Genomic DNA, 23,179 nt, shown 5'->3' with positions numbered 1-23,179 from the left:
GTTTAACCTTTATATTTTAACATACTAAGTCATATTCTCCATATAGCTAATATAAGGGTTAGACCTTAATGCATGCCAGATGTTATTTGGTTTTTAGGAGCATTAGCAACTAAGGCCATATTGCTCCAGGGATATGTGGTGGTCATTCCCTGACCTCTCCGTATTTGGTGGTCACGGGCTCGAACCCCGGTCTAATCAAGAAGCATGTGCTACGCACTGCTGCTCCTGCCCACCTGGCTACGGAGGTGCCGCATGTCAGATGAACTATTGAGAAAGTGGCAGAGAAGTTTATATGCATGGGATGCATATAAATTATCAGCTGATACAGAAGCCTAACATAGATATAAATCAGTCTATAATTAAGTCACAAAGGATGGTAGGTAGGCTAAGGCAGATTATGAGGTCTCTGGCAAAAAAAATGCAAAGAAAAGCATCAAACACAACTACATTTATACAGTCTTAACGTTAGAAGCCTAACATAGATATAAATTAGTCTGTAATTAAGTCACAAAGGTTGGTAGGTAGGTAGGCTAAGGCAGATTATGAGGTCTCTGGCAAAGAAAAGCATCAAACACAACTACATTTATACAGTCTTAACGTTAGAAGCCTAACATAGATATAAATTAGTCTGTAATTAAGTCACAAAGGTTGGTAGGTAGGTAGGCTAAGGCAGATTATGAGACGTCTCTGGCAAAAAAAAATGCAAAGAAAAGCATCAAACACAACTACGCTTATACAGTCTTAACAGTAGAAAGAAGGGATTGAAGCAGATTGGGCCACTTGGTGTCAATGTGGTAACTGTTGACTCTGCTCAGGTTGCTGACAAACTTTAGGTATTTTATATCTACATTCATACATGAGGAATTCTTTAAGGGAGAAGATGCCAGAAGTTTATAAAAATTGCCACTGGGGAGTTAAATGACTTTGTGGTAACTGAAAGTAGTAGTAATCGAGGCATGTGATGCAAAAAAGCAAGCTTATGTAGCATCAGCTAAAAAAAAAAAAAAAAAATTTCCCACATCCATTCCCGCTAAACATTTGTCCAGTTCCTCCTTGAATTTATTTAAGCTATCAACTTCCATAATGACAGATGGAAGTTTGCCCCAGCAATCAACTACCCGCTGGCTAAAGGCAAATTTCCGCACATTTATTCTATAACTGTCTTTCCTCAATTTGAATTTATGCTCCCTCAGGTTCATAATCCAACAAGAGGAAGAATCCCATCAGAATTGAGCCTAATCGACCCATTCAAGGCCTTATACACCTCAATCAGATCACCTTGCAGATGCCTAGTCTCTAAAGCCTTTCTTCGTAAGACCACCCTTTCGTTCCCCTCACCCATCTTGTTGCCCTTCTCTGCACTCATTCTAGCAACTCTACATCCTTCCTAAAATGAGGCCTCCAGACCTGTACATGGTACTCAAGGTGTGGCTTGACCATTGCCTTATAAGGAAAGTGGAAGAGGAATTGTTGAAACTGAACATAAAAAAAGGCACCTGAAGTAGATGAGATTTGTCCACTTATATTAAGAGAGACAACAAAGGAGGTAAGCAAGCAGTTAGCCATAATTATGAGAGCATCCTTTGATTCAGAGGAGGTCCCTATGGACTGGAATTGTGAAAATGTATCCCAGAACGTAACATAAGTAATTACAGAACTGTTATAGCTTAACATCTGTTCCAGGGAAAAATAATGGAGTCACCAGTGAAAGAAGTCATGCAAGATCATCTGGGCAGAAATGCAATTACACTGTAGTCACAGCATGGATTTGTTAAGGGGCAGTCTTGTCTAACCAGTCTGATAGATTACTATGTAACTAAGGAACTCAATGCAAAAAGTAATTTTGGTATCATATACTTGGATTTCAGCAAGGCTTTCGATACTGTTGCACATAAAAGGTTCTGTATAAACTGGAGCAGTGTGGCATTAATGGCAAGTTACTGATATGGATAAAAGGATGGTTAAGTGGAAGAAGACAGAGTGACCGTGAAGGACACTGCTCTTCATGGACTAATGTTATCAGTGGAGTCCCCAAGGGTTCAGTGCTGGGCCCATTGTGTTTTCAATAACTCACTTTACTTATTAATGATATTGATGAAGGCTTAATGCCAGAGATTGCAGATGATTACAAAGGTTGGCAGTGTGGTTAATGACGGTAATCAGGGTGAGCTAATGCAACAAGATCTGGGAAAATTGGGTCAATGGGCTGAGAAATGGCAGTTGAAGTTTAACATTGAAAAATGCAAGGTACTGCATATAGATAGCAATAACTCCAGAGTAACTTATCAACTGTGTGGTACTACACTCAAGAGTATGCAGTCAGATATGAAATTTTCTGAGCCTTGTAGACATGCTGTCAGAAAAACTCATGGGTTTTGTCAATGATATACAGAAACTTTGCTAGCAGGGATAAGGAGGTGATTATCCTTTATTTTATAAGATGCAGCCTAACCATGGCCTTGTACAAGGCCATGGTTAGGCTGCATCTTGAGTATTGGATACAGGTCTCTGGAGGCCTCACTTCAGGAAGGATGTAGATCTGCTGGAGTGGGTGCAGAAAGGGTAACTAGATTGGTGGGAACAAAAGGGGTGCTCTTACCTAGAAAGGCTTCAGTTCTGAGAATTGCAGCTTCTGGGTACTAGGCACCTGTGTGTGTGGGGGGGGTGATCTGATTGAGGTGTTGAAGGTCTGGAATGGATTGAGTGAGCTGAATATGAATGGCATTCTTCCTCTTTCTGAGACTACACACAAGGGGCATAAATTTAAGTCGAGGAGGAAGGATGGTTGTGGGATAGAGGTGCGGAAGTTTGCTTTCAGCCAGCGGGTGGTTGATTGTTGGAACAAATTTCCATCTGTTGTGGAAGTGGATGGGTTGAATATATTTAAGAAAGAACTAGACAAATTCTTGAGGGGATGGATGGGAGGAGTGTGTGATGTGCGTTATTTATTTATTTATTTTTTTGGTGACGAATATCTGGAGTTGGCAAAGATATTTACAGAATGATGGAACTCATTTGAATATTTCCATTATGTGTTTATCAGCATGAAATTTGGTGCAGAGTTAGTAGAAAGCCCATTGTAAGTGGGTTTGGGAAATCTTTGATGATTGTATGCCTTCATATTTGAGCCTATTCTCTGCTCTGATTATGAGATCTTTATTTGCGTTTCTCTGAATTGCACAAATATTCATTATACTACTTTAAGGAAGAGGTCTGTGCTGTGTTTATTAGATTTCCTCCTAGGCTACAGTTACCATATATCACCAGAATGTCCCTGATTTTTAGTGTTCTCAAAAGGGTGATTTTACAACTACTGTAGGTAATCATGTACTTGCGACTACTCTCTTTTCAGGTCAGTATTTTGCACATTATATCACAAGTTCTCAGACAGGCAACAAATGTGCTTGCCATTACTAAGGACACATCAATGTAACAAAAGTGGCATAATTAGAGGATGGAAAATGTGGCCTCAGGCATAGGTATTAAATAGATCATTTCTGTTATATTCCGAATAAGTAAATATATATGATTTATTTTTATTTATCTAAACCAATTATAAAAGCCTGTAACTTTTATATAAAAGTTACAGGCTTTAGAATTAGAATTTAATAATAATTATTTTAATTATTATAATTAATTAAAATTATAATGTAACTATAATTTTATTTGTTCAATTATTAAATAAATTCACAGTTTCATTCATTTAATTATTACTATTCTATTCTCTGATTGGAAGGGGGAAAAAAATGGGTATTTTATCAAGATAACTAAATCTATGGTGTAGATTTAAAAATGGGTATTTTAGCAAGATAACTAAAACTAGGATGTAGATTTACCACAGTTGTTGCCATTTGAAAAAGTGGCAACAACTGTGCGCCATTTTTCAAGTGCTTTTGATATAATTTAAGTTGATGGCATAAGTTTTTGTGCATTTTTCTGACATTGCAAATTTTAAAAAAAATTGCAAAAATGAAAGCCTTCTTTCCACTATTTTTTTTTCTTTCTTTCTTTTTTGCTCCGATTTCAAAGCCTGATCACACCTGGCTTCAAAATAATGAGTAGGGAATCAAACAAAACCCATCTGCTCACTTAACAGTGTTAGTGAGTAACTAGGCTTTTCAGTTTACAAATCTATAATAGTGAGCTTTTAATTTATAAATAATTTTAATTAATAAAGAAAGGATTTACCAGGAATTATTCTGAAATAAGATCTTATAAAAATATTCCTCTGTGCTATGGATAGGCAAAATGCATTTGTTTATGACATACAGTTCACTTTTACTAACTTGGCATATGAAAGCAAAGATTGGAGTATGCAACAGAATACTGCTATTTGTTTGAAATGCAGATTTTGTAATTTTGTTTGAAATATTTATAACATATAGTTCGTATTTCTGTTTTTATACTTTGAAACAGCCTCCTGAATATCCTATTATATATTAGCTACAGAGTTTAGTCAGGAGCAAAAGCTATATGACAGTCATTGCACATGTTGGACAATGACTTTCATATTTAATTTATTTATTTTTTGGTCCATGGTCACAAAAAAAAAAAAAAAAGCTTCTTTTTGTACACAGCTATGAGCAAACTCTGTTTGCTATTTAGCACATGGATCTCATATCGCAGAGGCACCTTGCCACAAGTTGCCTTGGTATTGCACTGCTGTATATATAGCACTGTTTCAATGGAGAAGTATGTCTTGGCATATACTTTAATTATTTAAAGTGTCTACCACTACCAAAACTTGGCTACTACTCTGAGTGCCACATCACTGGTGAGCAAGTAGGCATTGTGACGACCTAAACAACTTAGTAATGAGATATATCCATGATATATGAGATGAAGGGTGGTGCAGTAAGTGAAGTTAGACATAGTTTAGTCTAAGGCAAAAAGCTTCAAGCTATGCAAGCTATATAAAGTCATTTCACATGTCAGGCATAGCCTGTCATGTGAAATGACTCTATATAGCTTGATATGATTTATAAAGCTAAAATTTATATAGCTTTATAAATAAAAAAAAAACAATATGCTTCTCTACTGGATCAAGGCAAATTGTGGCAAAAGTGCCTTCACAATATGAGATCGATGCACTAAGCAGCAAACACAATTTGCTCATATCTATGTATTGAAAGAGGCCTAAGATGTAAAAGTATTAGACAGATTATCACATAACTTATAATTGAAATATGATGCTACTGGTCTCTATTAGTTTACCAAATGTTATTTGTTATTTGGTTTTTTTAGGAGCATTAGCAACTAAGACCATATTGCTCCGGTCATTCCCTGACCTTTCCGCATCCTCTGTATTTGGTGGTGATAGGCTCGAACCCCGGTCTAATCAAGAAGCGTGTGCTACGAACTGCTGCTCCTTCCCCCCTGGCTATGGAGGCACCCAGTTTACCAATCTTATTAGCTTGTGATGCTATTAATATTACATATTTTGTATACTAGAATTAAACAAATTATTTTGCTGTCAGAAATCTTTCATGTTATTAAATTTTTAATGCAATGAATTTATCTGATTATTTCCATTTTAAGATAGCATGTTTAAGCAAATTGAGTGGCACTATATTAATCCAACTAACACAGGTATATTCCCTTTATTAGAATATCTCAAGTGAAACCACAAAATATTTTATAGTAAAAAATGAATAACAGTTTAAATCAATCTCATAAGTTTCTGATGGGATAAAGTCATTTTGTTTAAATATATTACTTTGTTTATCTCAAAAAATAAATAAATATTTCAATTCTATATTTCTAAATGGCATAATGATTTAATTTTGAATATTGAATAATTGTAATAGATGTTATTTTATTTTAAAATATGATACTGGTGGTATTTACTGAGTAAAACTTGTTTGTTTATGAATAAGAACAGTGTTTAATTAAATAATAAAATACATAAAATTGCTTTTTATTTATTTATTTATTTTTTGCAGATTTAGATTTTCTACTTTATCGAGCACCTGCTGAAATAGTTCACACATGGCCTTGGCTTTAAATGTCACCAAAATATTGTTCAATATTTATTGTGATAAAGCAATAATTGTTATACATAAATTAAAGAACTGATTTAGCTAATGATGGCAGGAATGGTTAAGTATTCATTTTCAAAAGTTTCATACACAGATTTATTATAATGCTATAAGTATATAACACCATGTTAAAGAAAAAATAAAATGAAACAATATTTCTAATCATAATTTAGAACAGCGTTTCCAAACCTTTATTAGGAATGGACCACTTTTATATTTAAAGGCTGATTATTTATTTATTTTTTTTGTGATCAATGGCCACAAAAAAAAAAAAAAAAAAAAAAAACACAAATACACCATTTTAAAGTTATATTTTAATTAATAAAAAAAATAATACAATTAATACCAAAATGCCTTCTAGTTCTACTCTCATAAAAATATTAAATTATGACATCTACCTGTTATTTATGTAAAAATGTAATTAATTTCTAATATCAAATATATGGAGCCAGTTGCTTAATTAAAAATTTAATTCTTAAAGTTAAGAATCTGCTTCACTCTGTGAAGCTGATTTCGAAGTCCTTTTTTGATTATTATTTTCTTCAAGAGGACCCAAGTTCAGCATTTCAATTAGCTGCTTCTTTCCATAAGGTGGAGGACCAATCAAATTTTCAACATCACTATAATTTAATACTTCTTTCTGAAGCAAAGACTCAGCCAGCTGAAAGAAATAAAGAATTTAGTCAATACTTTCAAAAGTGAAGAATTAAGATATACAAATGTACCAGTCTTACAAATTAAAAATACAAAATTATTTTTATTACAGATTCCACACATATTTACAAACTGGAGAAACAAAAAGTTAAGTGTTTCATCAAAAAAAGAATTTTTACTATGCCTAATCATGGTTACATAACCAAATGCCAATATACTAGCTTCAATATTTTGTTTATTCAAATCAAGTTTAAAATGGAAATTTTGGGACAAATATTTAGGATTAAAACACATGTAGAAATTATGACAATACTGAATTATGTTTGGGGGGACCCAAGTGGGATAGACAAAAAGAATATTCTCTCTTTACATGGCCACTTCCTTCTGAGTGAAAAACTTTAAATAAATTGATTTATGGTCTGGGAAGAGAATATCGTATGATAATATAATTAATAAAAGGTGGGGAGTGTTACTAATGTGCAGGTTATCACAATATTTGAAACAGCTTAAATATAATGCTTCTCTGTGCTAACTCTTGCAGTCAACTGTCAGGAGATGCTGTGCTTGGGAACATACTTTTCAGAAATGACTACAACAGTAAATCAGCATGATAAAATGAATATAACAGGAAAAAAGTCAGAGCCAAAAGAGAAGTCAAGAAAAGGAATAGAGAGACCTAACAAAACTAAACCCAGTTATTTATAAAATCTTAAATAACTTAAATCAGGAGACTAGAGAAAATATAAGAATTAATGATTAATAAGATAAATAAAAAAGCAATAAGATAGATAAATCTACATGGCTGCAATACTTCCAGAACCTTTGAACATGCAGCATGAAACAATTAGAAATGCAAAAATCAAAAAATAACATAAATAAAGAAATTCCGATACAAGAATTAAATGAAGTATTAACAAATTTTAAGAACAAAAAATAATCAAGAGAAGATGGCATCAACATAGAATTGTTCAAATATGCTGATGAACTTTAAAATTAAAACTTATGAATTTCCTGAACCAACTATGGCACAGTGAAGCCTCACAACAATATGCCATAGTCATGCCAATATACAGGGTGATTCACTACCAGTGCGACAAACTTGCAGGAGGTGTAGAGGGCACAAAGACGAATCGGAATCACATAGCATTGCAGGGTCCGAAATGCTTTCATCATGTGGTAGAGGACGTTGAACGGGTGGTCGCATGAACAGCGATCCCGCTGGAAGTCAGCATTTGCGAACCGGTTCCCGAGGCAGTAGGATGGACGAGTATTCAAACGTTGAACTGGCCGACATGCACCTCGTGTATGGAGCTGCAGGCTGTGACAGGCGCGCCACTCTGCGCTTGTACCAGGATCGTTTCCCACACAGGCGTGCTCCTCATCATATGATTTTCGCACGTGTGCACAGAAGGTTACGTGAGACTGGTTGTTTCACGAGAGGTACCATGAATCGAGAGCGAACGACGAGGATGCCAGACAATGAGGAGAATGTCCTGTCTTGCAGAAGGCAATCCGAGTACGAGTACTCAAGCGACAGGCCAACGATTGGGTATTTCCCAATCCACTGTATGGAGGATATCAACAAACCAAATGAGTTCATACCATCGGCAAAGCGTCCAATCATTGGAGCCTGCAGATTATCCACTCCGGAGGACTTTTGCTACTTGGTTTCTTCAACAGAAACGGTTCGCAAATGCTGACTTCCAGTGGGATTGCTGTTCACGCAACCTCCTGTTCAACGTCCTCAACCGCATGACGAAGGCATTTCGGACACCGCAATACTATTGTTTGTTTGTTTCGGGATTTATTGGGCGCATCAGCAAGTATGGCCATAGTGCGCCAGCTGCAATACTATGTAATTCCAATTCGTCTTTGTGCCCCCTACACCTCCTGCAAGTTTGTCGCACTGGTAGTGAATCACCCTGTATAAGACAGGTAATTGTAAAGACTGAAAATTACAGAGGAATAGGTTTCCTTAATAGTGGCTACAAAATATTTGCAAAAATAACAAAAAAAAAAAAAAAAAAAAAAACTAGAGAGTTATTATAGTGATAAAATTGGAGAACAATGGATTTAGGAAAGGAAGATCTTGTGCTAATGGACTTTTTACTCTGAAATTACTAACTGAAAAACTCATTGATTATAAGAAAGTCTTTGACTGTGTGGAAAGAAATACTTTTAAAAAATACTAGCTGCTGATGAAGCTCCCAACCAAATAACAGCTGTAATCTATAATATATATAGACAGAATTCAATCAGTAAAATTAGGAACAAAAATATCAAATTTGAAACCAATAAATCATGGAATCCAACAAGGTTGCTTCTATATCCACTACTTTTCAACATATACATCAATGCCATTGTCAGACACTGGAGACTAACAATTCACAGAAGTATTACATTACAAAATGGTAATAACCTTGATACTTTATCGTGCTGCGACCATGTGCTCCTGGCCAATAATGAAGATGAGTTACACTACTCAATACACCACCTAAGAAAGCGCCAGACTGGAAATAGTAGTAGTAGTAGTGGCATGTGATGCAAGAAAGCAAGTGTATAAGCTTATGCAGCATCAGCAAATTTCCGCACATCTATTCTACATGTCTTTTCTTAATTTGAATTTATGCCCCCTTAGGTTCGTAATCTGAACAAGTGGAAGGATCCCATCAGAATTCAATGTGCTCAACCCATTCAAGGCCTTATACACCTCAATCAGATCACCACGCAGGTGCCAGGTCTCTAGCCACTGCAATTTGCAGAACTTAAGCCTCTCTTGGTAAGAGGATCCCTTCAATCCCTTCACCAATCTTGTTGCTCTTCTCTGTACACGCTCAAACAAATCTACATCCTTCCTAAAATGAGGCCTCCAGACTTGTACGCAGTACTCAAGGCGTGGCCTGACCATTGCCTTATACAGAGGGACAATCACCTCCCTTTCCCTGCTAGCAAAATTCCTATATATCATTGACAAAATCCCATGACCTGCCCTGGCAGCCTGTCTGCATTGCTCAGAAAACTTCATATCTGACTGCACAATTACTCCCAGGTCTTTTTCATTTTCTACCACCTTAAGTGTAGTACCACACAGTTGGTACATTTCTCTGGGGTTACTTCTACCCATATGCAGTACTTTGCATTTGTCAAGGTTAAACTTCAGTTGGCACTTCTTAGCCCATCTGCCCCCAAATTTTCTAGATCCTTTTGCAGTAGCACACTGCCATTACTGTCATTAAAACAACCCACTCACTTAAAATGTAACACTAACTGTACATTTTAAGTGAGTTATAAAGATATGCTGTGTATGAAATACATTACACAGTAATGTATTTTAGTAATGCTGTGTATGAAATACATTACACAATAAACATATGATACACATCTGAGAATTTAGCAAATAATGTTACTTAGAAAGAAACTAATAAAACAGTTATTTTACAAACAAAATTACTGAAGACCTGACCTGACCTGCACTGCAGGTAACTAATGGGTTTCCATAGATATCTAACCTGATGTAGGATTCTAGTCCAGGGTATGGAGTGTCTAACTGGTGGAAGTGGTTATGTGCAAACTAGTCCTAGCACTCTAGAGGTGAGCTCTCTGATGATTCCAGGCCAATATCCTGGCAGATCTTCTGAGAGGGGGCCCTATAGTTTGCCGTTGGACTGATATTGTTACTCCCTTCCTCACCTGGAAATGTCAGCTTTAAGTTTTTATCTCAACTTGTTATTGTTAACTTTAACCTCATTTTAACTTCAATTTGATCCTGTACTAAGCTCCCTAATAATAAACTCTTTGATGTTATTAAAGTGGTGGAGTGGTGTGTGTGTGTGTGTGCATGCGCTTGTTCACAATTTTAATACCATCATTTTAGCTATTCCGTTAAACAATTTTTATCTGACTAACTGATGTTGATAACATTAGGCAGTGTAAGCAGATCAATTTTTTTATGCTGATTTATAAATGTTGAAGAGAAATTCAAGCATATCAAATTCAAACCTTTGTATTTAGAGTTAATAAGATACAATAAGATACATTCAATATGGTGTTAATTAGTATTAGCCATACAGTGTAAGGAAGACAAGCTTTTGCTGCACCACCAAAAAAAAAATAAATAAAAAAAATAATAATTTAATAAATGAACATCACAATTACAAACCCTATACCAGGTTCTTGTTTACACTGAAAGGACAGAATTCATGGGATATATGGTTCCTGGGCAACGCGATGCTGTCACCTCTCTTGCTAGTGGACGAACCTACCACTTGGCAGGTATATAGGTACACTGCATTCACATAAACAGTAATTCGATGTCAGTATGGATAAACATTGTGAATTAACCGATTTTGAAAGTGGGATGATAGTGGGTGCCCAATGCATGGGTCACTCTATCGCAGAGATGGTACAGAAATTGCACTATCCCTGTTCAACAGTATCAAGAGTGTATCAGAAATATGCCTTATATTATTATTATTATTAGCCATATGGTGCAAGGAAGCCTGAGGCTTATGCTGCACCAGCCAAAAAAAATTTCTGAGTTACCTTGTGTGTGTGTGTGTGTGTGTGTGTGTGTGTGTGTGTGTGTGTGTGTGTGTGTGTGTGTGTGTGTGTGAGAGAGAGAGAGAGAGAGAGAGAGAGAGAGAGAGAAGTAGAAGAAAATCACCAAGAAAGAGAAGAATGATGATATCCAGCTGAGGACCCTGGGTATGCCAAGCCCATACTCACCAGATGTGAGCCGGAATAACATCTCATCGTGCACAGCACTGTGGGTGAAGAAAGTTGGTGGATGAACGTGGCTGTCGACGTCTGTCTCGCATTGTTTCAGCCAACCGGAGAGCAACATTGGCACAAATCACCACTGACTTCAATGAGAGAGGTGCCAGAAACATCTCCACCAAGACTATCAGGTAATCATTAGCCACAATAGTTTATGGGAGCTGCCACCCCACCAGAGTCCCATTACTAACACCACAACACAAGATTCTACACCTCAACTGGGAGAAAGAACATTGGCACTGGACCTTGGATGACTGGAGACGGGTCTCCTGGTCCAATGAGTCCTGTTTCCAGTTATTTCAAGTGGACCGGAGGGTGCGTATCTCGCACGAAGGAAATGGCATGAAGCTATGCACCCATCATGTCAACAAGGAACTGTTCAGGCAGGTGGACGGTCAGTAATGGTCTGGGGCATGTTCAACTGGCACACGTTGGTGCCTCCAGTATGTCTAGATGCATCTCTGAATGGTCCAGGATATGTGTCCATCCTTGCAGACCATCTTCATTCCTTCACATCATCGTGCACCCACAGGGCAATGTACTCTTCCAGCAGGACAGTGAGCATCCCCACAGAGCCGTGGTGACTGACTAGAACATGGTTTGAAGAGCATTCCACAGATTTTACCACCATGGAATAGCCTCCACATTCACCGGACACGAACCCTGTGGAGCATCTTTGGGATGCAGTGGAAAGGTCCGTTCAAGCTTTGGATTCTCCACCCAGGAATGTGATGGAATTATGGACAGCGGTGCAGCAAGCGTGACCACCCTTTTCTGGGCGAAAGGTGGGCCTACCCATTACTAGGTACATATCCCATGGTTTCTGTCCATTCAGTACATACACCATGAGTAAGAACAAGGAGTACAAATTTATCTTTCTCAAACTTATGATGGCATATCTTAATTAGCATCTCAATTCAGTATCACTATTCTTTCAGCTTGTTATTCTCCAACAGTCTCCCCCCCCCACTTTTTCCTTTACACACCATTACTCCTTACATAATCTTACTGTTGAAAAGTTAATTCCAGCATTCCCTATATTTCTTCTCAGGTTTAAAGCAAACTGGCTAAATTTATTATGTAAAAGGTTTCTTTTATTTTTCTTTTTTTGAATTCTCATTCTCTCATTTACCAAAAAGTGCCTATCAGTGGACACACCCCAACATGTGCTCTCCCAATTCAGATTCTTTAGTGTTTCCTTTAGCCACATGTTTGCCGTGTTTGTCTATGTGCATTTCAGTTGTTTTCCTCTTCCTAATTATACCTTCCACATTTATATTTACTTTTGTATTCATATATCTTCTATTATAATCTGGTGTCAGACTTTTAGTAAACGGCCCATTTTATTGACTGCCATAAGGATTACCTCAAGACTATACTTTGTACTGACTGTTTTTGTTTTCTAGGGTGCCATAAACTTTTGAAATATGGAACCTCTGCTGCTCTTTAGTAATCAACAACCTGTGTTGTGTTATTATGGTAAATGATGCAAGAAAGAAACTTATACAGCATCAGCTAAAAAAAAAAAAAATATCCCTTATTTAACCTATATGTCCCTTCCAGTAGTTTGTATAGTTCTTCCTTGAATATATTCAAACTATCCACTTCCACAATAACAGAGAGTAGCTTGTTCCAGCAATCAACCACCAGTTGGCTGAAGGAAAACTTCCACATTACACATCTATTCTACAACCATCCTTCCAGTTTGAATTTATGCCCTCTTACGTGCATAATCTGAGTAAGACGAAGAATCCCATCAGCATGAGTTTGCTCAAACCGTTCAAAATTTTAAACACCTCAATCAGATCAAATTGCAGGTGTCTAGCCTCCACACGCTGCAATTTGCAGAAATGAAGCCTTTATTGGTAAGAGCATCTCTCTGTACCCCTAACCAATCTCGTTGCCCTTCTCTGTACCCATTCCAGAAGCTCTACATCATTCCTAAAATGAGGCCTCCAGGCAGTAATCACGGTGTGGCCTGACTTGTCTTATATTAACTGTTGCTTCAATACTTTTCTATGATCATGTTGAGAAAATGCCTTGGGTAAATGCCCTGCTATTTAATAATAATCCTTTAAATAGTGTTGACTTCATCCATGATTTTGCTGTTAGCACAAATTTTAATCATCTGTTTTTTTCAAGCGATTATACGCAGAGTATGTAAAGCTCAGAATCCATTGGTTTCCTGTAAACCTGTGGAATCAGCATTTCTTTCTTTTTAATCATTAGGACAACCAAGAAAGGCAAGAAGCCTTTCTTGGTCTGATGAATGTTGTTTGAATAGTCTTTAAATTTAATAATTCTTCCAGCCCATCATCAAAAATTATAAACATGTCATCCACAAAATGGACCTATAGGGGAAGGCCTTAAAAGTGGCCCACTGGATGGCTGCTCCTTTAAATTTCTCCACGAACAGATCTGTTATCAGTAATAACAATCCTTCACACTGAGGCCAGTCTTCTATGTATATTTTATCTGCAAACTTAAAGTAACTTGGTTCTAATACAGTCGATTCTGGTTATTTGGGACACATTTAAACTTGCGCATTTTGGCCTGATTAAGCGGCTGCCCCAATTATGCAAATTTTCACGTAAATAGTTCAAATACAGCTTTACAATTGATATTTCTGTATGATCAAATCACGATACGATGTAATGTACAATTCACTATATGACATGTAGTAAGCGGCAGTCATTGTGATCACGTTTGTGAAATGAATTTTAATTCTATTAAACAGCAATTCTAATTAGCAAAAATAGGAGGAATATTATCCACAGGCTATAAAAGTAAACTATATTAAGTATAAATTTACATTTTATTACCTTATCAATTAAAAAATTAAATGATACGTGAAAATTGGAAGAATATTTTCCACAGGTTAGCAAAAAAGGTCTGGAGGCCTCATTTCACGAAGGATGTAGAGCTGCTGGAACGGGTACAGAGAAGGGCAACAAGATTAGTGAATGGAACAAAGGGTTGCTCTTACGAAGAAAGGCTTAAGTTTTGCAAATTACAGAGTCTGGAGACTAGGCACCGGCGAGGTGATCTGATAGAGGTGTATAAGGCTTTGAATGGTTTGAGCATGCTCAATGCCAATGGGATTCTTCATCTTGCTCAGAATAATCACCTCAGAGGGCATAAATTCAAATTGAGGAAGGACGGATGTCGGATAGATGTGCGGAAATTAGCCTTTGGCCAGCGGGTGGTTGGTTGGTGGAACCGACTTCCATCACTTGTTGTTGAAGTTGATAGCCTAAACAAATTTAAAGCTCAACTGGACAGGTATTTCGAACGAACGGAGGGGTGAAATGGGAGTGGGGTTTTTTTTTTTTTTTTTTTTTTTTTGGCTGATGCTGAATAAGCTTGCTTTCTTGCATCATATGCCTCTACTAATGCTAATGCTAAATAAAAATAAATTTATGCTTACATGCATAGCTTAATTAATATATACTGTAATATGTACATACTAACTAGTTGTTGACATTTCTATTTTGTGAGTGGGGATTAAATTTTAAAACAGCAAAAAAGATAAGCAATCAATAACAAAGAACACGGCATACACAAATTGAAAATAACATGATATGCGCAAGTGCGAACAGAGTAACAAGTTACAAAGCTTAAAAAATAGGAATGAAGAGAAGATACTGAAAATTAATTTTTTATATGATTGAAGTTTTCATGGAAGTGTAAACACATTTCACCATAATAACCCACAGAATTCCAGCTGTCGGTATTATCGCAAATTCAATAAGATCAAGTTTACTATCTGTCTATAATAGATTGCACAAACAGAAAACCCAATAAACAGGGGACTGCTAATTGTTTTATGGTTGTGATATCCAGAAATCCAACCGAACCACGTGGTGTGGTTGGAGACAACCGTAGAGTAATCTTGAGTGCTGCGGTCTCCTGATCCAATTAAACGGCATGGTGTCCCAATTAAGCAAAGTAAACCCTGGCTATTTTCTCGATTGGGTTCTGTTCTTTACGATTTTTCCCAAATAAACGGCTGCCCCAGTTAACCGATGGCTAACAACTTTGCCCCACTGGAGAATTACCTGGAGATCAGCATTTAAGGATTTGGTAGCAGATATTCAAAAAGTTGAAGCTGATTGAGCAGGGCACGTTTTCTCAAAATGGAAAGTGGAATGCAATGTGCTATCATCAGCAAAACTATGGATAGGATTTCAAGTCAATGGAAAAAAGTTATTAATATACAAGAGGAAAAGAGTGGGGGAAAGAATTGAACCTTGGGGTACACCAGCATTAGTGGAGAAGTTAGAAGACAGAGAGCTATATATCATCACCTTCAGTGAGTGGTCAGAGAGAAAACTGGATAACCAATTACAAAAAACAGTAGGCAAACCATAAGATGGACGCTTGTTTAGAAGACCTTTATGCCAAAAATGATCAAAAGCCTTTGAGACGTTAAGAGCAATTGCTTGTGTTTCACCAAACTTTTCCACTGAATTTGTCCACAAATGAATAACATAAGCCAGAATATCACCAGTGGATGACACTGATGAAATTCATACTGGCGATCATTGATCAGACTGAAGGTTTCTAGGTAATTTAAGAGTTGGTGGTTAATTGATTTCTCCATTACTTTAGAAATGGATAAAAGTAATTGCAATGGGACGATAATTGAATGAGAGGGGTTTGTTGCTGGATATGAGCAAATTTCGAAGCAGAAGGAAAAACACCTTTGGAATAAGAAAGTGAAAAAAGGTAGCAAAGAACAGGAGTAAGTTCAGGAGCACAGGTTTTGAGAACAATTAACACACCATCAGGACTGGAGCTTTCTTAGCATCAAGATTCATCAAAATCCATCTTACATCCTTTTGACGGAAGACCATACGAGGCATTAAATGGAGCTTGTTGGGAATGGTGGGAGGTATTTTACCAAGATCATTAACACGCGAGTTGGAAGAAAAATGGGATGCCAGCAGGTCAGCAAAATCCTTCTGACATCCTTTGGATGGAAGACCACAGGAGGCACTGAATGGAGCGTGTTGGGAATAGTGGGAGATGTTTTACCAAGATAATTAATACAAGAGTTGGAAGAAAAATGGGATCTAGCAGGTCAGCTTTATCCTGGCTGAAGTGACAACAGAACTATCTGGTTTTGACCAGATAGTGCTCATATCCAGCCATATCCAGATAGTGCTCATATCCAGCCATATCCAGATAGTGCTCATATCCAGCCAGTTCCTAAAAAGGTTGACAAATCCCTCCCATTCAATTATTGTCCCATTGCAATTACTTCTACGCTTTCTAAAGAAATGGAGAAATCAATCAACCGCCAACTCTTAAACTACCTAGAAACCTTCCTTCTGATCAACGATAGCCAGTATGGATTCCGTCAGTGTTGATCCACTGGTGATATTCTGGCTTATGTTACCCATATATATACAAATTCAATGGAAAAGTTTGGTGAAACACAAGCAGTTGCTCTTGACATCCCAACGGCTTTCAATCGTGTTTGGCATAGAGGTCTTCTAAACAAGCTTCCATCTTATGGTTTGCCAACTGTTTTTTGTAATTGGTTTTCCAGTTTTCTCTCTGATCGCTCACTGAAGGTGATGGTAGATGGCTCTCTGTCTTCTAACTTCTCCACTAATGCTGGTGTCCCCCAAGGTTCAGTTCTTTCCCCCATTCTTTTCCTCGTGTATATTAATGACCTTCTTCCATTGACTGGAAATCCTATCCATAGTTTTGCCGATGATAGAACACTGCATTCCACTTTCATTTTGAAGAACCTTGCCCTGCTCAATCTGCTTCAACTTCTCGAATATCCGCTACCAAAACCTTAAATGCCGATCTCCAGGTAATTCTCCAGTGGGGCAAACAACACAGATGTACTGTTTCTGCTGCATGCCTTTTCTATATCTCGCAAAAAGGATTCTTCTTCACCTATGCTTATCTTTGGTGACACTCCGATTTCTAGGCAAAATGATATATCTCTTTTGGGGATTACTCTGATTTCTAATCTCTCTTGGCACAAGCACATTACAAATATTGCTTCCTCTGCATCTAAAAAAACTTGGTTTTCTCTTTCGCTCTCGGCGTTACTTTTCTTCCAAACAGATGCTCACTGTGTACAAATCGCAAATCCACTCTACCATGGAATATTGTTCCCACATCTGGGGTGCCCCCAAAACCTCTCTCAGGCTTCTAGATTCCATTCAGAAGAGGGCAGTTAGGTTAATTAATAACTCCTCTCTAACAGAGTCTCTCTACTCTCTGTCTCATATACGTACTGTTTCTGCTGCATGCCTTTACTACAGATACTTCCACGGGCACCGTTCTTCTGAATTGGCTTCTATAATTCCCGCTCTCTCTTTCAAAACAGTCCGAACACATGCTGCCACCAGCCAACATCCATTTACTGTCCAACTTCAAACTCAGAGAACCAACTTTTCATCTTCCTCGTTTATTCATTCAACTGCCGTTTTCTGGAACAACCTTCCTTCACATGTATTTCTTGAAAATTACAATCTGCAGAAGTTAAAGTCTAATGTCAATAAATATCTTCTTTCATCTTCTCAACCTCCAAGCCAAGCACAGTACTAAGTACTATAAGTTCTAATACCTCTCGTGTTTGGGGTTCTCATAAAAAAAAACAAAAAAATAAAAAATAAAATAAATAACAGTCCCACCATCATGATGATGAAAGCAGAGGATTTGAATGTCACAGACCGTCCGGACTTCGCCAAAATTGGGTCCATTTGTCTTGAATGTCACCCGAATATCAGTTCCATCAGAGTCTTAGATTTCCAGGTAGCAAGTACAGCTTGTCTGGCATATTTTAGAGAATGTCTGTGACAACTTCAAGGACCAAAATAAAGGTTCATCAAGGACCAAAAAAAGGGATAAATAAAGGTTCTGTTGAGTAAGTAATATCTTATTAGGTTGTGGTATTCATATTTCCCAACTTGTCCATTGAGGTGAGACATCTGGCAACCTGTGTTAAAGCCCTTCCTAAGGCTTTTTTTTTGTAGATGTTCATAATTTGGGGTGACAGGCAAGATGAATTACTTAATTTTGAAGAATATCTAAACACTATTCATTAGACCATTAAGGCTAATAATAGTTGAGCATCCTAGTGGCTAAAGAGAAAGTTAGCACAAATTCACATGTCAGAAAGCCAACAGATTCTGGGAAATATATAAACTATGCATCTAATAACCTGTAAGAAATTAAATAGGTATTATCAAAACTTTAATGACTAGATATTTCAATATTTGTAATAACAAATTATCATTAAATAACAGGTACCTAAGCCATTTATTCAAACATGACCATAGCAAATTGTCAAACAATATAAACAAACACATGAAATATTGAATGTAAAAGAGCAAGTAGCAAATTCCATATATAGAAGTCATGGGTGAAAAAACAAAAAGAATCTGTAAAATGTATGATACTGAGGTAATGTAATGTAATGTAAAGTATACTGGAAGACATCATGAAAACATTTAAATTTATATTTTGTAACATATCTTTAGACAGTACAAGTCATATATTTTTTACTTATTTATTTTACATCTAGTCTGACTTCTCATGTGATGGACCAAAAATCCAGAAAGTCTCTGGTCCCAAGCTTTCTGGATAATGGGGACTGGTACTATATCACAAAATTAACATTATAGAATTTAAATTATATGACTTATAATTTAACTTAATGTAATTTAATTTAAATTAAATAAACAAAATACTACAGCAATTAATTATCAAAGGTTTATTATGGAACTGAAAAATTTAAGCTTACAAGATACTGAAAAAAAGAATGAAACTTAGCTGAATTAACTTTGAAAAAGGTAAGAATATTACACACTACAGGAAATAACTTCACAAAATTACCAAAATTAAATTTATACAGAAATTAAATTAATAAAATATTTAAACAAATTAAGGAAAATCAAATTTTTCTACTGAACTCTTAACCCAATCTTCCTTTCATCTTGAATATAATCTGGCTGAGCTAACTGACACACATCTGCTGTCTGTGAGTGCTAACTCCAGTTATTTAATAATGTTTTATTATAGTTCTCATTTTATATTACTGAATTATTTTATGAAAGATGAAACATATTTTAAACTCAATATTAAGTTTGCAGATTTCCATAAAAATATATTCAAGTTTTTAATTTAATTCTTTTGAACAAAACAATTAAAATTGCATCACCACTTACCAATTTTAACAGATGTTGATTTTTTTGTAAGGTTTGTTCAGTTTTCTTGTAGGCTCTTGCTATTAATAGTCTGGCTTGCTATAATTAAAAATATTTTAGATTTAATTATAAAAATGTGAAAAAATGCTTTCCAGTTTAATAAATAAGAAGTTTAAAATGCTTGCTTTATATGTTGTACTCAATAAATAAAATTCACGTGTATCTGAACACTATGATCACTGTTTAGTCATCAAATGCTATGACAAATCTTAATTTCAGAAAGGAAGTAAGTTTCGTGTGCACGCACACACATTTTAAAAATGCAATAACTTAGGTTTTATACAAGATAGAAACAACTTGTAAAATGCAATGGAAAGGTTATTTATTCTAGGTTTTAGGATATATATTCATTAGATTGTTAAGAATCAATATAACCTCCATCATTACTGATACAAAGTGTGGTATAATTTTAACAGATTCTCAAGTTGTGTTTCCATTAGAGCAGCGTATCCCAAACTGTGTTCCGTGAAAATCTTAATTAATAATTAAAAATAAATAAATTTTGCATATTTGTAGTGTATACAACTTTTGTATCATTATAATTTTTAACTTTTTTTCTTTTTATTTTTCAGTTATTAATATGGACTAATAATCAAATAGACCGTGGAATACTTCATTTTGGCGGGCTTTTGCATAGAGAAGTATGTGTAGAGGTAATGACATTTATAAAAAAAGTAGCAATGTAGTGATCTAATATGCCATTCATTTGCAATTTAGCCTGGAGTACACGGGTTGAAGGAGAGGGGGAAGTGAACCGATATAACTAAACTGGGCACCTCCGTAGCCATGTGGGCAGGAGCAGCAGTGTGTAGCATGCACTCCTTGATTAGACTGGGGTTCAAGCCCGTGACCACCAAATACGGAGGATGCAGAAAGGTCAGGGAATGACCACTGCATATCTCCGGAGCAATATGGCCTTAGTTGCTAATGCTCCTAAAAACCAAATAATAACAATAACAACAACATAACTAAACTTGCTTCCTTGCATATATATTTTTTTGATAATTATCAGTATTTCAAAATATTATTATTAAAATAAATGACCATGGATTTGTAGCTGAAAAAAGAAACTTTAAAACGAGAAGCAAGTACTTCTAATATTGCAACTGCGGTCGATGAAAATTGACACAATATTGTCACACTTCAAAGTGAGGATGAACAATCGCAGCCTTTTGTTCCCCAAAAATCTAAAGTGAAAAAACAGTAACCAACTAATAAAAAACCAAAACGAAAGTATGACAACAGTTATTTGCATTTTGGCTTTACATGTGTTAGAAATAAAGATGCTCCTGATGCACAGTGCATAGTTTGTAATAAAATATTAGCAAACAGTTCTTTGGATCCCGCTAAACTTGTGTTCCGTAAATGTATTGTGAGATGAAGTTTCCATGACTAAAAAAGTTTGGGAAATGCTGATTTAGAGTATTAACTGAAGTTATGATTCCGATACAAAGATCATTTAAAGAGCGAGGTTTTGAGGAGTGACCAACACTTCTAACATGCCTCCACAGAAAAAATCTAATGAAGTCAAATCTGGTGAGTGAGCTGGACAAGCAATTGGCCCACCTCTGCCAATCATCTGTTTGGGAAGACTTCGTTTAACCTGTCAAACATGAGTCTGAGTGAAGGGGTAATATAGTGCTCCATATTGCTGAAAAAACATACTGGCTTCAATTATTAAATGAGCTGTTTACAGGCAAAGTGGTATAAGTTTAACTTTTACATTGACCGTGTGGCAGCAGCAGCAGCACTTGTCAAAGAGCCTGATCAGAATCACAGAGCGTTGTCAGAGGTACAGTGGTATAAGTTGGTGTTAGCTGTCAAGACACGTGTGTGATTACAGATTGTTCTGTGAACAAACTTTGTTTCAATGTCTTTTATTGACATTTCTTGAAGAATTATGGCTGGTGAAGAAGAAATATTACGTGTACAAGGTAAATACATTATAATAAGCTTAAGACTGTGTTTTGATTTCATAACCTATAAAAACATGTTTTCTGGTCGGAATTAGTATCCTGAAAACTATATTAACTACATGAAGTTGACATTACGTGAAATTTAAAGTTTTTTTTTTGTTTTCACATGTAGACAATGATAAAGAAAGCCTTGACAGTGGTACTCCACAATTTAAAAAAACAAAGAAACGTAGAAGAGATCCTGAGAGTCATAAATCTACAGAAAGGAAAAAAGAAGAGAAATATGGGTGAAGAGTATGTCACCAGAAATAAGAGAACTGTGAAAGGTACGGTTTTTACCACGAAAGGCCATGGTTGTCAACAAAAATGCCTCCAAAAAAGTTTGATGATAGGCAACTAAGTTTTAATAACTTTTGGCGGACTGGCAATTATTCTAGACAGAACGCTTACTTAAGTGGACTAGTCCAGCGAATGCAAGTTAGAAGTCATCATCCTAGATCCGGAGAGAAGGAGCTTAAGCAAGTTTCTTACAAATATAATTTGAATATTAAAAACAAGACCATACAAGTTTGTAAGTCATTCTTTTTAGACACATTTCAAATATGTTTGGCCCGTTTGTTAAAAAAAAAGAGGAAGAGGGTAAGGAACCTAGTGAAGATTTAAGGGGCAAAGGACCACTTTCTAATAAAATTTCAGAAGCCTTGAAAGAAACAATTAGAGAACACATCCGAAAATTTCCAACTTATGTTAGCCACTACACTACACACAACAACCCAAATAGAAAATATTTGAGTGCAGACTTAGATATAAAAAAAAATGTACGAACCATTTGTTTTCGAGTGTAACAACAGGCAATAAGTAACAGTAAAAGAACATGTTTATAGGCATATATTCAACCACGAGTCTAATTTATCTTTTATTGCTCCTAAGAAGGATACGTGTCAAACGTGTGCTGCCATGAAAATAAAGATTGATGCATCTGAAAATGATGAGGAAAAAGGCAACTTCAAGCACATCATGAATTGCATTTATGCAAAGCAGACAAAGCATGTGAAATATTGAAGGCGGCTACCGATGACTGCAAGAATGATAACAATACCTTAGCTTTTACATTTGATATTGAAAAGGCACTGGCCTTTCCTAAGTTATCCACGTCAGTTGCCTATTACAAGAGAAATATGTATGCATATAATCTTGGTTGTCACAATTTACATAATGGGGAGGGTCACGTGTATGTATGGGATGAGACCGAAGGCAAAAAAGGAAGCCAAGAAATTGCAGCCTGTCTTGTGAAGCACATCAAACAATTTGGCAATGGAAAAGATCATTGCATCATGTTTAATGACTCGTGTACAGGACAAAATCAGAACTAGAAATTGACACCTAGCCTTCTGAAGCTACTACACAGTACAGATAACTCCATCAAAACTGTAGACCACCTATTTATGGAAAGTGGTCATTCTTTTTTGGTATGAAATTGGTATGAAACAATAAAAGGTGCCAAGAAGAAACATCCATTTCATGTACATAAAATGGATAGGACAGATTTTATATCCACTGA

General features: G+C 36.2%; 1 protein-coding gene across 4 annotated transcripts in view; it reads right to left on the bottom strand.

Moving 5' to 3' along the window:
- Positions 1-6,432: 6,432 nt before the first annotated feature.
- Spg7 (SPG7 matrix AAA peptidase subunit, paraplegin) overlaps positions 6,433-23,179 on the bottom strand; it is a 300,063-nt gene continuing 283,316 nt past the window's right edge. For 2 of the 4 annotated variants that reach the window (XM_090377613.1, XM_090377614.1), the window contains exons 18-19: positions 19,664-19,741; positions 6,433-6,699 (exon numbers count right to left, since the gene is read on the bottom strand). In XM_090377613.1, coding sequence (XP_090233739.1) covers positions 6,520-6,699; positions 19,664-19,741 — 258 coding nt within the window. In that variant the 3' untranslated portion in view covers positions 6,433-6,519. The remainder of the gene's footprint in view (positions 6,700-19,663; positions 19,742-23,179) is intronic. The other 2 variants (XM_090377612.1, XM_090377615.1) reach the window with 2 other exon arrangements.

Source organism: Mastigoproctus giganteus, chromosome 7 (assembly GCF_048544385.1).
Source record: "Mastigoproctus giganteus isolate SK-2022 chromosome 7, ASM4854438v1, whole genome shotgun sequence".
Taxonomy (NCBI): Eukaryota; Metazoa; Arthropoda; class Arachnida; order Uropygi; family Thelyphonidae; genus Mastigoproctus; species Mastigoproctus giganteus.
The sequence above is the reverse complement of the archived record's forward strand: the minus strand, read 5'-3'. Positions and strand labels throughout refer to the sequence as shown.